A 15,131-nucleotide genomic window follows, 5' to 3' on the forward strand; every position below is an offset into this window, starting at 1 on the left:
ATTTCCTGTTTGAAAATCACTTATTTACATTGTCATGCTCTAAGGATGCCCTATCCCTGTATCCAAATAAGAAATAAAGCAGCAGAAATCCAAGTGCATGCTTTGCCATAAAAATCAGAAGTATATCTGGCAAATGATGTTGTGCATTTGTAAATACCTCCCCACAAGGAACACTGCAGCAGGTTTATATCATTTTAAATACGCAGTGTCTTTTAGTCTCTGGTGTATGCAGTAGCCTGTGGAAGCTTAGTGATAAAGCTTCCTATAATTGTCAGATTTCCTCCAGGCAGGCACCAATGTTTCCTCATGTGTGGCTAATGGTTTGTGGAATTAACACGGCTGTTTATTGTTGTGCTGCACAGAAGGAGAAGTGGCAGACAGGCCCATGGCTGAACTTCCCACTGCAGGCAAGGATCTGACAGTGTGCTTTTACTGCACAATAACCACAGAAAAGACAACAAAACCATTTTAATTCCTATATGGTCATTTACTTTTCTATAACCATCTTTGAAAGGAATGCAGAATGCTTTCAAATGGAGGGAAACAGCTCCATTTTCCGGTCAGGGAAACGGCCACAGAAAGGCAAGTGTTCTGCAGCTGCCACCAAAAGCACAATCCTCTGAAATCTCCTGGCTTCAGATGACAAGCTCATCACCGAGGCAAGTCTCCAGCTTCTAGATATGACTGGTAAATTGCAAAATCATCCATTTACCTTTTATTAAATCCTCCTGTTTTAGCATGGTACCTCTCTAACTAGAATCCAGACAGCCCTCCCTGAATAAAATATCTATGTGTGTACATGTCTGCTTTTCCCCACCAATCTGGATATATTGTTTGAGTTTATATATAAAAAACCTGCCATATTTTTAACGATGACAGCATGTTTAGTGATGCGTAGCATCGAAGCAGACAGTCCTTATTTCAGGCAGCAACATATGGAAGCAGAGACAAGCTGTGTACCTGAATCAGTGCTAGGACTTTATCCTGTACTATAGTGGGGGGGTTGTTCTTGGGTGAGATGATTTTCACCAGAACTCCATCGATGAAGTCACGGTTTGCCACCAAGACATGGAAGCGATGGCCGCAGTTCTTCACACAGGTCTCCAACACCTACACACACAAAGAAACCCAACATTCATTGTTGGAGCAAAGCTTGATCACACACACAGCACCTGATTTTTTAATTTATTTTAGATTTTTTGATGGGAGGGCGAGCAGATAGAGGGAAGATTACATTTATACTCTTACTACTCTTCTTCCCCAGTTTTGCCAAAAGACTTCTCTACACACACATTCAGCTGTATCTCACCTACTGTTAACATATTGGGCATTTTTGTGATCCATCTTTCCTGTTTTCAAGGTAAAGAAATAGACAGTTTCTTTGTCTTCAAAGCAGAACTTTCCAGCCAGTGCAGCTGAAGAACAGCCAAGTACACAGCAGCACATCAGGAGCAGGTAAGACAGAGGACATCCTGTCACAGTGAGATATTATCGTGCTGTGCCACTCCACCATTTTCTATGTGCCTGGAACACAGCTGGACCCAGTTGCTCCGAGCTATAAGCCATGTTTTAGAGCTGGGAATTCAGGTGAATGATCTTCACTCATTCAAAACACTCCCCTGTGAATGCTCTGACAGGTTATACTTTGACACATTTTCCCCCTGCAACCTAGCTGGAGGCACCTTCCACTTGCCATTCAACTGCCATGGAAGAACAGCTGTTGATTTCTCTCTGAAGAACATGATTAGCATGGAGATAAATCCAACGCGTCACTTCTCCTTACAGCCATGCCTAATAACCACTGCGGCTCTGTACCCAGGAATCTGTAATTACTCTCCTCCTTCAGCCACTTTCATCAGCCATGATGACACAGGCTCATTCCTGATGGATTTTGCTCTTTCCTGCACAATGGATAATCTCATGGTTTGGACTTTGGTAATCTGTCAAAATGACAATCCAGGATAGGAAATGGCAAGAAGACAGAAAGTACGGTCACGCCTCGTCAGGGAGATGCAACAAGAGCTCTGTGAAAGAATCATGCAGATCACCTCCCCACAGCAGGATAACTCGATCTAGCTACTGCCAGAGCCAGCCCAGCACCCCACTCAGGAGGGCTGCACTACCCAGGAAAGCTCCAGCTAAAGCCATCAGCAGGAAAGGTCACTGCTAAATTATCCCACACCTTAGCAGTGCTGTCTGAATGCACAGAATATAATTTACACTTTATTGAGTGAAATTAGATCAGCATAAATTAATGCATTGTCTCCTACAGCGATTCATTCACAAGGGAAATTGTGCATCAGCTACTTATGAAGCTGAAAATATGGCAAGTTCATCATCCTCACTTGCAGATATGTCCACAGCTGCTGGCTTGGAGTGGAGGAATGGTTGGAGACAGGGAAATGAGAGCAGAAAGGAAAACCTCAAAAAGTAACAGACCCATTTGAGCCACTTTAACTGTCCTCAGTCAGTACTTGGGATGAATAAGAGCCACGAAAAGAAGCAGAAATCAATTGAGTTGGAAAACCACTATGCAAAGCTTCTAGCAGCTCTCCCCAAGGAAGTGAGGAGGCAATTGGAGAGAAGAAAAGGGCAGAGCAGTGGCTGTTAAAGGAAATAGTGTGTACATTCAAGAGAGTGCCAGGAAGAGGAAAATGACAAAAGGGTTCTGCACTTTGAAGCATTCCAGCCTGCCCCCACTCACCGTCAGCGCCAGCATGACCTCTCTGTAATTTTTGTTTCCATTCAGCCTCTTCTTCAGCGCTCGAATGGCATCCTTGGGCCTGAAGGAGAAACACACCATTTTAACAGACAGCTCAGACAGGCTTTTCACATCCCATAAACGGTGGGAAAATGAATCCTTTGCCATTTCCAGCTGGACATAAGAATGTGGGTTAATTTCAGATCATCTGACTACAACCAAAGCAGGGTTATGGAGAAATATGTGAGGAGACAAGGTACCACAGAAATCAAGACTGGAGGAATGCCCCAAGTCTCCAAAAATTCAGGCTGTTGATTTGGCAGGGAAGACTGACAGCCAGTCTGACAAGCCCAGGGAATAAGAGCAGTGATCAGTTCTGCAGACTGCAAAGAGCAAAGCTTTCTGGTGCTGGAGGTGTGTCAGAAAAGCTGTCTACACAAACAGCTGAAATTAAAGGCATTGCAAAGAGATACACCTGCTGAAAAACAAAGGTACCACCGTCTCCAAAAAGTTTTTCATGCCAGCCCTCCCAAGCAGAGACTGACTATAGAAAATATCATGGAATCATTTGGGTTGGAAAAGTCCTCTTAGATCATTGAGTCCAACCATCAACTCACTATCCTACATCCCAAAATGCCACATCCACGTGTATTTTGAATGCTTCCAGGAATGGTGGTTCCACCATTTCCCTGGGCAGCCTGACCACCCTTTCAGTGAAGAATTTTTTCCTAATACATCATCTAAATAAGTTGCTCCCCTGGCACAACTTGAGGCCATTTCCTCTCATCCTGAATCCTACAGGTATCCTCCATCATACAGTATTTTCTGAGATCAGGAGAGGTCTAAGGAGCAGGAAAACCAAGCAAACTGCATTGAAACCATGAGCATCTGTCTCCAGCCTCACTGCACCTCCTCACATGCTGAGTACAACCAGAGGAAGATTGTGTTCAGGGACCTTTCCAAGTCTGCTGAAATGGCACATACCCTTCTTCTGTCTCGTTGATAATGTCACAGATCTCCATGTTAAGTGTCCAGTCTTCACTCTGCAAAGAGCCATCTGTGGCCTTTTCTGTAAAGTAAAGAAAAATAAATCTTTTCACATCTTCCTGATTAGGTCTATACCTCAATCCATCTTCAGTTACTCTGAGCTGAAACTATTCGGTAACAGACAGAAAAAAACTAATCCCTGCTGACAGTAAACAATGTCAATCCTTCCATCCTGGTTTTAGGGATCAGCATAGAGGTTTCCAGACAGAATCAATTATCCCTCCAGCCCACATAGATGGGCTGTTTTTCAAAGACTCCTGAATTCCTGGGAGAGTAGGAAAATGTCAGCTAATTCCAATTTAAACTCTTCAGATGCTGCATTGCTGGCAAGTTATGAGCTAGGAAAATATCCCCCCAAACCAGCATGACCTCCTCCCTGTTTCAGGAGATAATACCTCCACAGGAATTGAGGGAGGAAAAATACCAACCTGGCGACAGAATTCAAGGAATTTCAGCATGAAAAGACCCACCAGAACATGAAAACATTTAGCACATAACAGTACAGGTCATGGTATCATGACATCTGTCCCATGCTATGTCCCTCTCCATGCTGGGGCTCTGTACACACCTCTCAATCTCTGCCTTCCTCCCAGACCTTCCCTCACTATTTTTGTGGCAGGTTAAGTCACTCTGGCATCACTCAATTCCCAGGGAAGGATGACCTATAGCACTGTGACAGTGGCAGATGCCAACTGCTGGCAGTTTAATTTATAGGTGTCTGCAGAAGTAGCATAACCATAACTTGTAGTAATCAGTTGACAAGAACTATTTCCTCCTTGGGATTTCCTCCTAAATCAATATAGTTCTGTCTAGCAGTGCCTGGAACATCCCTGGAATTTTTCACACTCCTTACTTGCAGTATTCAAATCCTATCTGCTACCCACACTCAGCAATGATGTCAAGTTGAACATAAAAGCCTGTCAGTAGAAAGATCTAAAAAGGGGACCTTTGAGCCAAGCATGACCTTCTCTAAATTACTCTGGGTTTTCCTACAGATCCCTGGCATCCAGTGCTGGAAGGCAAACAGGGTAAGCAAATCCACTTTTAAACATTTCAAAGCAGAAACAAAACCACAGGCACCATCCTCTCCAACTCTCCTTCTGTCTCCATGTAACCCCAATCTGTACCCCAGGACAGGGCAGATTTTGTTTGGAAAGACCAGGCTCCAAGGACTTCACACTTCTCTTTTTGTTTACCAACAGTGTTTTTTCCTATTAATATTTCCATCACTGTGACTGAGGATACAGATGCCCACAGGCCATAATTATGAGACATTGTTTGGAGAAAAACTCTGCCTGGGTAATTCAAATTTCAGTGACTTGTCTACCTTAAAATCATGGTTAAAGCAGCTCCACCAAGGACAGCAATTACAGAAGTTTGAGACAAACCAGACAGCTATGCAAAACCCCAGAAGGGAGAGCTGAGCAGAAGGGAGAGGACACCATGGAAAAGGAGATTATGGAACAGGAAAATATTTGTTACAGACCTCACTTCTCATTCTGAGAAGCAGCACTGCAGTGTTTCATTGGGGAGGGAATTGAGGCAGAAAATCTCCCAGCTGGATCCTTTTCAGCCATCACCACCTCATGGTAAAATTCACTTTGGTCAATGAAAATTCTTTATGCTTGAGAGATGCACAGCTTCCATAATGTCCAATAAATACTGGACAGTTTACTGAGCATTTTTAATTTACTGCATTTACAGTGCAGGCAGAGCTGTTTAATGTTTTCTAGGATACAGGAATTTATCTTTGTGCAAAGCTACTTGTAAGAATCACTTCTGTTAGTTGCTTTGTGCTCTTACAGCCTACATAAGGTTTTATTGCTACAGAATGTGATCTGCCTTCACCTCCATATAATCCTTATCAGTTAAGAAAACATTTTATGCAACATTAGAAAAAACCCCTTAACATTCAGAGATAAAAATAAAAAACATCACTACATCTGATCTGCTAGAGAAGGTGATCCCCAGAGCTGCAAAGGATTTACAAGCCAAATGTTCCAAAATAAGAGATTGTGCCTTAAATAGAGAGTTTTCCCTAAGCTGGGCACATCATTTGTTTCCTTAATCTTAAACTATATTAAGAAATTTGTGTGTTCTTGACAGTATTTGGCATCAGGCAGCAACTTAGCAATGTTCAGCCTCTCTGGTCTGCTATAATCACTTTTATATAAGATTTTGGGAAATGCTGATGCTGCACAAAGTTGTGCTGGCATCCAATTCACTCGCTGGTCTTGTAAAACCCATGGAATTAAGGTTTATTTTGACAAAATGTGGATATGGCATCACTCCATAGGTAAAAAAAGTGATATTTTGAAGATAGCAGAGTGAAAAGATGCTGCTGCAGCATTGTACAGAAGTTGGCACCAGAATGTTCATCTGTGGTCCCTGATAACCTTGGTCATATTCCCTTTTTGAGATATTCCAGGAAAAACAAAATCCCCTTTCTCCCAAAAAACTTGGTTACTACCTTTTTATTTTTGCATTTCTGCATACACAGCTGAGACTGTGTGGGTTTAAGACATAACAGTTGCCTTCTTGAGAAATAGTTCTTTTCCCCTTGGGTAATTTTTAATTCGAGTAAGAGTCAGAAGCTAATTTTAGTCTCTTCTTCAGCAACAGAGAGCACACGAGCACTTGTCATCTGGAGTTGTGTGTCCTTTGTAGGGTGTGTGACCCAGATTTGCTGCTGCAGAGCTCTCTCAGCTGTACAAAGGAGTTCACTGGCTGCAGAGAAGGTTTGGGTGGGATTTGCCTGAAGAGCTGCATTGTGCTGCGACGAATTGAAAGCCTGCAGAGCTCTTCTAGAACCAAAACACAGCAGGTTGTAATTCTGGATTTCCAGTGAAACAGCTCTGCCTGCACTCAGCTGTAGGAGAATCCCTACCCAACACATCCAAAATGCAGGAAATTAAAAATGCTCAATAACCTGACCAGTATTTCATGGACACTTTGGAAGGCTCCTCCTCAAACAGCACCCAGATATGACTGACAAGATTAATCAGATTTTGGAAACTAACACAGAAGGAATGGCACACAAATCATGCAAATCCCTTTTGAAAGAGGAATCAGTTCCTCAACCCCTTCCACACCCATTAAAAGGCACCAGTTCATTCACACATGAACTCTGGAATGTGACCAAAGGACTCCGGGGTGCAGTAAGAAATGTTAAGAGGGAGGGTGATGAGGAGGAGTTTGCCTTAAACTATAACACAAACTCTTCAGTTCAGTTGCATCACAGAAGGGCTGGCAGCTCCCAGCCTGGTGCCAAGGGCTCCTTGCACAGCTCCTGCCTCAGGAGCAGCTCTGATAAGCACTGGGATAATGCTGGGTTTGTGTCTCACACAGAGACATGATACCACCAGTGAGATTATCAGAAAGTCTCTCTCTGAAACAAGATGCTATCGGTTCCCACCACGTGTCCCAAATTAAAGCATAAATGTTCTGGTGGGAAGAAAGACAATCTGGCACTCCCTGCCTGACACACAGCAGACCTTGGGCACTGCATATGCACACACAGCATCAGCTTATCTGCAGTCTGTGAGGAAAAGGAGAAAAAATGGTGCTATTTTTTTCATTCACACCTTCCCTCTGAGATCCAACTCTTGTGGCTGCATTTCCACGCTCTGCCAAACAGCAATATCAGCATTTCCCTGCTCACACTGAAATCCTGTATAATTTACAGCACCCAGAGGGTTCAACAGTGTAAAGTTCCCAGTACAAACAGTCTCAGAGCACGCACCCCCAGCCAAGCCTCTGCCCAAACACCCTGCTCCGACCTGAGATGTCACCACAAGGAAACCAGGTCAGAAATTCCTATATAATCACCATGTAATAAACAGGTTACACAGGGCAGGGCAGGGCAGCAATTAGCTTCTAAATGCAGGAAGAAATCAGAAGAACTTTTATCACCCATCCTGAAACCAGGGCAAAAGCAACCTCACAAACACCAACACTGGTTATCCTGAAGAAGCTCCTCTCTGCTCTCTTCAATCCACACTACTGCTCCATGTGCATATTTGTACAGCTGAGATTGGAATTCTGACTGCTGGAAGCACTGAGAGCAGCTATTCCAGCCTGAATGATGACAGGACCAGGGTAAAAACCTCTCCAAAAGTCCATCTATAAGTACCAGTAAGTCTTTATGGTGCTGTAGAATGGTCTTGGGAGAAAAGGCAAAAGGGAAAGTTAAATGTGGCACTTGCTAGAAATAACATTAAATGGAAACAGCACAACTGCAGTTTTCTGTCTGAATATCAGAATCTCATGAATGAAGAGATCTTTGTGTTCAGAGAACTCACAGTTTTCTCTCTTGGGTCTTCTCCAGATGTTGCTTCAGAGACTCTCAATTCATACATTTGGGGTGAACTACACACACAAAATCACCTTCTATTTATGCAAGAAACATGCAGACCAGTGCATTGTGTTACAGAGATCCAAAACCAAGGAAGCTCCAAGTCCAAACTTCTCCCCTTCCCTCCAACAGTGTTTGGTGTTCAAATAGCACAGAACATCTTAGGGTTTGTGGCTGTTTTTTCTTTTTTGCTTGCAAGTTCATAAGATTGCACATCTTAGATCTTTGTCTTGTCTCTTAACAGTCCACCTGCCTACCAGCTGTGCTCCACCACTGAAATTAGCAAATCAAACAGCCAGATATGTTATATTTCACTCTGCATAATAAGGATCAGAAGGAGCCACAGTGCCAGCAGGTTTTTGCTTCCATCCTGCTGGTTCCCCTCCCTTCAATGCAGTGTTGCTCTCTCAGAAGTGAGGGGCATCTGCTGAGGGTAAAAGTAAAATGCTTCTACAGACTGGGCTTCCAGGAAAAAGCAAGAGTTTTGCAAGGCAGTGCAAACCAGACAGGATTGCTCAAATGAATGGGACAATGACATCTCTGAGCTGTAGCCTATAGTTTTACACTTTAAAGCACCATTACATTTTGTGGCTGCAGTTGTCTCTCTTGGATTCAATCATCAATGACCCCCACAGCACCTTCAATAAGATCCAGGGAAAAACCATACAGAGGCCATGGAAACATATTTCAGCTGTCCAAGCAAAATGAAGATAAGACCAAAGACCCCCAGCACTCAAAAAGCTGCTGAGTTCAAGGCATTTCACTTGGGAGACAGAGACACACTCAAATAACACACTTGGATACTCCTGGACCCAACAGTCTATTCTTGTTTCTCTGTATTTGCTTTTAAAAAGACAGTCACGGCCACTTAGACATTATGGTAACCAACAGGAGGATTGTTCCTTTTTATCAAAACGCTCCTATTAAAATATAAATGTGACTCATTCAAAATTCAAGATCAAAACTCAACTCTGGAGTGACTTACTCACAAAACCCTGCCAGTTTCTTTGTTAGAGCGCACAGCTCCAAGAGCATTTTTCAATTAGCCACCTCACTGCTCCAAGTCCTTTTTCTACATTCCTTATTTCACACTGCTCTGAAAATGCTGAGCTTCACACTTCCAAGGAAAAAGGCAGTCAGCTAGAACAAACGGGCTCAATCTGAACGGCAAAGCACTACAGAAAACGTGATTTGGGTTGGACTGCTGCAGCACCGGCCACCACTTGTCATGACCACTGTGATTTTGCACTTGGTTTTTAGCTATGCTCACGCTAAAACTCTTTGGGATCAAATAATTTATCTTCCGCTCATTGTTTTGCCAAAGTTTCTGGTGCTGAATAAATGAATAGTTGGTAATGGCTGCAGAGTCTATGTTAAAATAAAATAAAGAGACTCTGTGGACAGGCACACGTGCAATCCTAAAGAGTATTTAGCTCGAGTGCTGTTGGAAGGCACAGCAGTAAACTGGGAACTGTCATTTTCTCCAATTAACTTTTAGGTTTTCTTCTTTTTGAAGGTGTCACCCAAATGCCAAACTTCCTCCAACCTGCTTTCCAGATCACACATACCTGCAATCACGAATATATAGCACATAATTACTGTGCCTTTTTAAGGACCTCATGGTACTCACAGTCATGCTACAACATTCTCATGATTTAGATATGCTGCAGAGAAAAACATCACCCACAAATTCAGCCTCTCAGGTGCAGGAAACTGCATGTGATTAACTGAGCATAGCTGCACTGCAGGGTCAGAAGCAGAGCAAGGTGAATGGATTAATATATATTAAACAAATATTAACATCTGTACAACAAAGATGACTTTTCTTTCATACTCAGATCAGAGCCTCACCTGAACAAAAAGAAAACCAAAATAGAAAGCCTTATAATAATATGAGAGCAGGCAAGGGAACATATCAGCATGGCTCACTTAGTTTATCTCATCTCAAAGGTCATGATACATTTGCAGGGTGTAAAACCAGTCGGACCTTCCCATCTGCAATTGTATTGCACAAGAAAGGCCTGGCAGGATAACCTGGTCCAGGCAGCTTCTGTGCTCAGATGTCTCTCATCTCAGGCATAAATGGTAGTTTAGTCACAGTCCTTAAAAGCATTTGGAAGCTGGATCCCAAGCAGAACGGTGTGTTTCTATACAATAAAGACTTTTGTTATGAATCTTCTCCCTGAAGTTCCCCCATCAGCAGAAATTGTTGCTGCTGACAGCAAACTCCACTGAATGACATGTGTATGTGAGTTGCTCTCTTCCAAAGCAGATGGCAGAGAGACACTACTGCTTCTTTAAAACACAGTGAAATCCATCTGACTTCTCCATTCCACACAGCTTCACAAACAAAGCACAGAAAGCCACCTTCCTCCCATGCCCTGACACTCATCAGAGCTCACATGTTGACCCATGTACTGTAAATAGCCGTCCTTCACAGCGAGGTCATACACAAGCAGCTCCCAGCTCATCGAGCCATTTGCATGATTCAGAGGCACTTTTCCCCAAAATTCAGCCTTCACTGCACGTTTCCTCATCTCTTTGAGCAGTGACCTTGGGTAGATTCCCACCTCGGTGCCAAGCCACGATTTTCAGATGATGGTGCTGCTTTCTGATTGACAAACAGGGCCCTGCTCGCGTCAGGAATCGATACATCCAAGCCTTCAATCAGAAATGTCAAAGCAGTTTTCAAATCTGCACCCTGTATTAATGGATTTGAATGGATTTGAATGGGGATGTTTGATTTACAGTAGGAGAGCAACAAATCAATGCTCCTTTATGACATGTCACATCTCGTGACAGTGTCCCCTGTCCCGCTGTGTCGGGGGGATGATGACTTGCCTCTTCACAGACATCTGTGATCTATTAGGCAACACTTCCAGCAGTTTAATATCATCCCACTCCGAGTGTCCATCTTTCTTCTCGGGATGAGAGGCATGAAAGCATAAATTAAAATCTCCAGGGTGATGAAATGGTCTCCTTCAGATTTGCCTTTTCTAAATTTAACTGCAATGTGTCCGTACGATTCTGTGTGGGAGAATTTATCAGCACAGTGTGGTTTTAGCAGGTCAGTGCATCAGGATGGGTACCCAAATCTCCTCTTCCTTTGAACACTGTCCAGCAGCCAGTGTTTCATAGCATTTCATCAACATTTAGTTATTTCCATAGCTAGAACTTAGATTGTAGCACACCACTTGCCAAAGTTTTCACCCTGTTTTAGCTTCTGGAATTTGGATGGTTGGAGGGGCTACCTCATTCCTTAACTTGGGCTACCAGTTCCTTAACTGGGAATCTCAGGTATTAAAACACTGACATATTGGATTAATAACATCTGTTGATTAACACTAGAAATACCAGATTTTTAACAGTTTTGGCTCTCTGAAAAACCTCAAAAACAAACAAAGAAGCTGAAAAAAATCATCATTTTCCAAACACCCATTAGTAGCTGAGAATTACTCATATAGACAATCCCAATAATCCAAAACCAGTGACTATATTAATTTTTCCTAATGCCAAAAAAATCAACTGCTAAAAAAAAAGAGCAGACTCCATTCATTTTATCAGCCTTAACTTATGGATCTCAGAGAAAGTAGGAAAAGCAGGCAGAGAGGTATCACAGTTCCATATCCCAGCAGCACAACGTGCTGTAATCACCATCAAGAGTAAGGAGGTGTCCTGATCTGTGACTATCTGCTCCATTCAGGACTTCAACAGCATCCAGTAATTACAGGTGAGCCCAAAAAAATGACTTTATGAAAAGTTATGGATGATCAGTGTGTCAGTGAGCTATATTTGAAATCTATCAGCTCTTGATGGCCAATTTTGTACTACATGAGTAAAGCAAGTTCTAATAACTCACTTGGGACTTCACTCCAGTACTTACAAGCTACGTGCTTTTCATATTCATAAAACAAAACTAATTGCCTTTCATGGATGAAATGTTCTAAGAATTTTTAATCCATGTCAGCTGCAAACTTTAAAAATCCATCCCCATATATTTCAAAATCCCCCTCCCACCTGCTCACTTGTAACATGTTTGCTGCAAACAAAATATGAGGCAGAAAGATTCATCACGCTCCTACATTAGAACTATTTGTATTATTTTTTACAGGTTACTCCTAAAATCAGTTGCCCCCATTTTCACATGCTTAAAATAAAATGAAAATACTATTGAGGGGGAAAAAAGGCAAAATCTCCATTTCTACAAGAAGTCAGTTACAAGAACAGGTTTAGTCCTTTGCTGCAGCATGCTACATGGGATTTTTAAGCAAGTGTTCACAGGTGGTAATTAAAATGTGTTACAAGTGAAATGAAACAACTCCTGCAGTAACTGTTCCACGTGCATGTTCCCACCCCCAGCTCTGCTACAATCAGGAAGGTGAGAGCTGCATCCTCTGGAAAACCCCAATTATCCCACACTTAGAGTGAGCTAGACAGAGGAGTCTGCAGATTTTCAGAGTTGATGGGTTGTGTTTTCTAGTGTGAAGGCTTCAGTTTGTATTTCAATTTTTCAGCCTTCCCTTGCACTGCTCTACAGAACAATAGCAGGCCTGTGAAAGGGGCAAAAGCTCCAACCCCATCCCAATTCTCCAAAATCTCCACAGCTCGAGGATCAGCACCTGGAATTTCTGGAATACTTTAAGTGTTTTCACCATGGGAGGAGGGAAGAGCTGGCTCCTCTTCCACCAGGTGACAGGAATTACTTTTGCCATGCTGTGGCCACTGAAAGGCTCCATGCCAGCTGCCCATTCTGCTTGCTGTGCCTGCAGAAGCTTAGCAGATAAACACTCCCAAGCAATCTCCTCAGGAAACCCGAGTGCAAATCAGGCAACGGCAATAACAAGACACGTATGTGCAATCCCATCTCGGGGGCTGAGAAATGTGGATTTCTTGGTCTCTAATAACCCTACTAAAAATTCTGTTCCATTTTTACAGCCCTGCTTTCTCATGTGCCACTGCTGTAGATAAGCCTGAAAAAGACTGATAAATAGAAAATGTAAATACCAGAAGTTTAGGTCAAGTATGCAAATGCCTATTTCTGAGACTGTCATTTTAATTTTCCCTTAAGTCCCCATTCACCAACTTGTGCTATCTAGGCACACAACTTTGTAAATTCTTCAGGTCAGGAGCTGTCCCAATCCATTTCATGTTCTACTGCAATTGCTTCTACTACATCACACCATTAGTGTGGCAAAATTAATAAAAATGCAAATGTATCAGGGGACTGCAGCATAATTTTGGAAAATAACTCCACTGGTTTAACTGTTTTGGACGGTTAAAATTCTAACTAGAACACAAATTTTGAGCAAGGCTTACAATCATTTTGGCTTATTTAACACATGCAGCAGGGAAGCAAACCCCAGCAATGAAACAGCTGATCTGGTGCAGGTAATGGATGGGAGGGTAACCTTCCCAATGGGAACACATGCAATCTTTTGGAACTGCAGAGAACCAGCTCCTCCTGCTTGGGAAAGCCATCAGCAGCCTGCCCTGTCCACTGTGACCAGCTCTGGCCAAGGTCAGCCTCTCCTGGGCTTCACCTCCTGTTTCTGGGTGAATTCTGCACTTCCTTTGGGTTTAATGCTCATGCACACTGTGCACATCCTTCCCCTGAGCCCAGCAGCAGCTCCCTAAGCAACCAACAAGTGAGTAATGCTGCCTCTAATGAAAGGAGCCTTTGGAGGTGCAAAGGCTGAGCCTGGCTGTCCCAGCTCCCTCCTGGTGATCACCACAGCCAGGAGATGATTCTGCATCCAAACTGAGCTTTGCTTTAAGGAATGCCACACGTGAAATACCTCATTACCCACAGCAAGACTCCAGGCCAATACCCATTAAGGAACCTGGTAGGAAAAAGGGGATTTTCTACTCGTTGGCTATGCCAAGTCATTGGCAGGGATGGGGATTTAAAAGGCAGTTTTAATTATAGTAGGTAAAACCCACAGATGATCAAGCTGCAGTGTCAGAAAACCATCAGAACTGAACACTGACCCATTTGGGTTGTTTGCTGAACTTTAATCACTTTCCAAGTCTGACAGCTGCTCAAACTTAATTGCTCATTACACTTGTAAATAAAAACTGATCTCACTCTCTGATTAGCCAACCATCTTATAGTTGCCATAACAACTCCTTGTCTAATAAATTATTTCAGATTTACCATTATTTGTACTAGCAGAAAATTTCACAAAGGTCTGAGTTCGCTCTTTTCAGCAAAATACCCTTCTAATTAAAACCACAGAAAATCAGTAGAGAAAGGGCAGCTCAAAGATAATGAAAAAAAAAAAAAGATATTTACTACAACAGCTTAAAGTGAGCTCAGGATAACACAAACTCAAATACATCAGCCCAACATCTACATCCCACTATCAATCTTATTATCATACCTATATCCCATAACAACTGCTCAGGAAAATACCAAACAAAATTCAGGAAATAACTCAGGTCACAGTGTGGAGATGGATTTCAAAACTCACTCCAGATTAAATATTCCAATAAAATTTGCATATTTTCTCTCCTAATCCTTAAATTAGGAACCAATTAAGTGGGGAAATTCCTTAACACTCTGTTAACTGATCAGAGAGCTTTTTGGTGAAAACTGAGGAGTTAAGATCCTCAGCAACTTATGTAAAAGAGGGGAAAGTGTTGAGCCCAACAGATTGCAGTCACCAATGTTTTGGAGGAAAAGCTACAACAAAATATCTCATCTCTGGATCATCTCAGTCAAAACCTTAGGCAGGACTTCTTGGACCAAACTTCTCCATTATTTACTAATTAAAGTCCTGCAGATGTTTTTAAAAACTTATCTCTACTTCAGTAAGTATTTGGTCACCAAACTTAAGTAAAATGCTTCTGTTTAATACACAGATGTATTTATTAGTCTCAGAAGACAAAGCTATGAAATATCTCTCACCTGTAGGCTCAGAATGTCATAAAACTTTCCAAAATTTGCTGGCAAAGCTGCTGAAGCTTGCAATTTATTTAATATGCTCAAGGTAGCCTTTTGTGTTTATGGGCAAAGAAAGGCAAGGTAAA

At 42.4% G+C, this 15,131-nt stretch overlaps 1 protein-coding gene across 2 annotated transcripts in view; it reads right to left on the bottom strand.

Annotated features, from left to right (window-relative positions):
- TOM1L2 (target of myb1 like 2 membrane trafficking protein) overlaps nucleotides 1-15,131 on the bottom strand; it is a 56,133-nt gene that overhangs the window by 33,717 nt on the left and 7,285 nt on the right. For both annotated transcript variants that reach the window (XM_058815980.1, XM_058815981.1), the window contains exons 2-4: nucleotides 3,686-3,770; nucleotides 2,705-2,783; nucleotides 961-1,110 (exon numbers count right to left, since the gene is read on the bottom strand). In XM_058815980.1, the coding sequence (XP_058671963.1) occupies nucleotides 961-1,110; nucleotides 2,705-2,783; nucleotides 3,686-3,723 (267 nt within the window). In that variant the 5' untranslated portion in view covers nucleotides 3,724-3,770. The remainder of the gene's footprint in view (nucleotides 1-960; nucleotides 1,111-2,704; nucleotides 2,784-3,685; nucleotides 3,771-15,131) is intronic.

This window comes from Ammospiza caudacuta, chromosome 17 (assembly GCF_027887145.1).
Source record: "Ammospiza caudacuta isolate bAmmCau1 chromosome 17, bAmmCau1.pri, whole genome shotgun sequence".
Classification (NCBI taxonomy): domain Eukaryota; kingdom Metazoa; phylum Chordata; class Aves; order Passeriformes; family Passerellidae; genus Ammospiza; species Ammospiza caudacuta.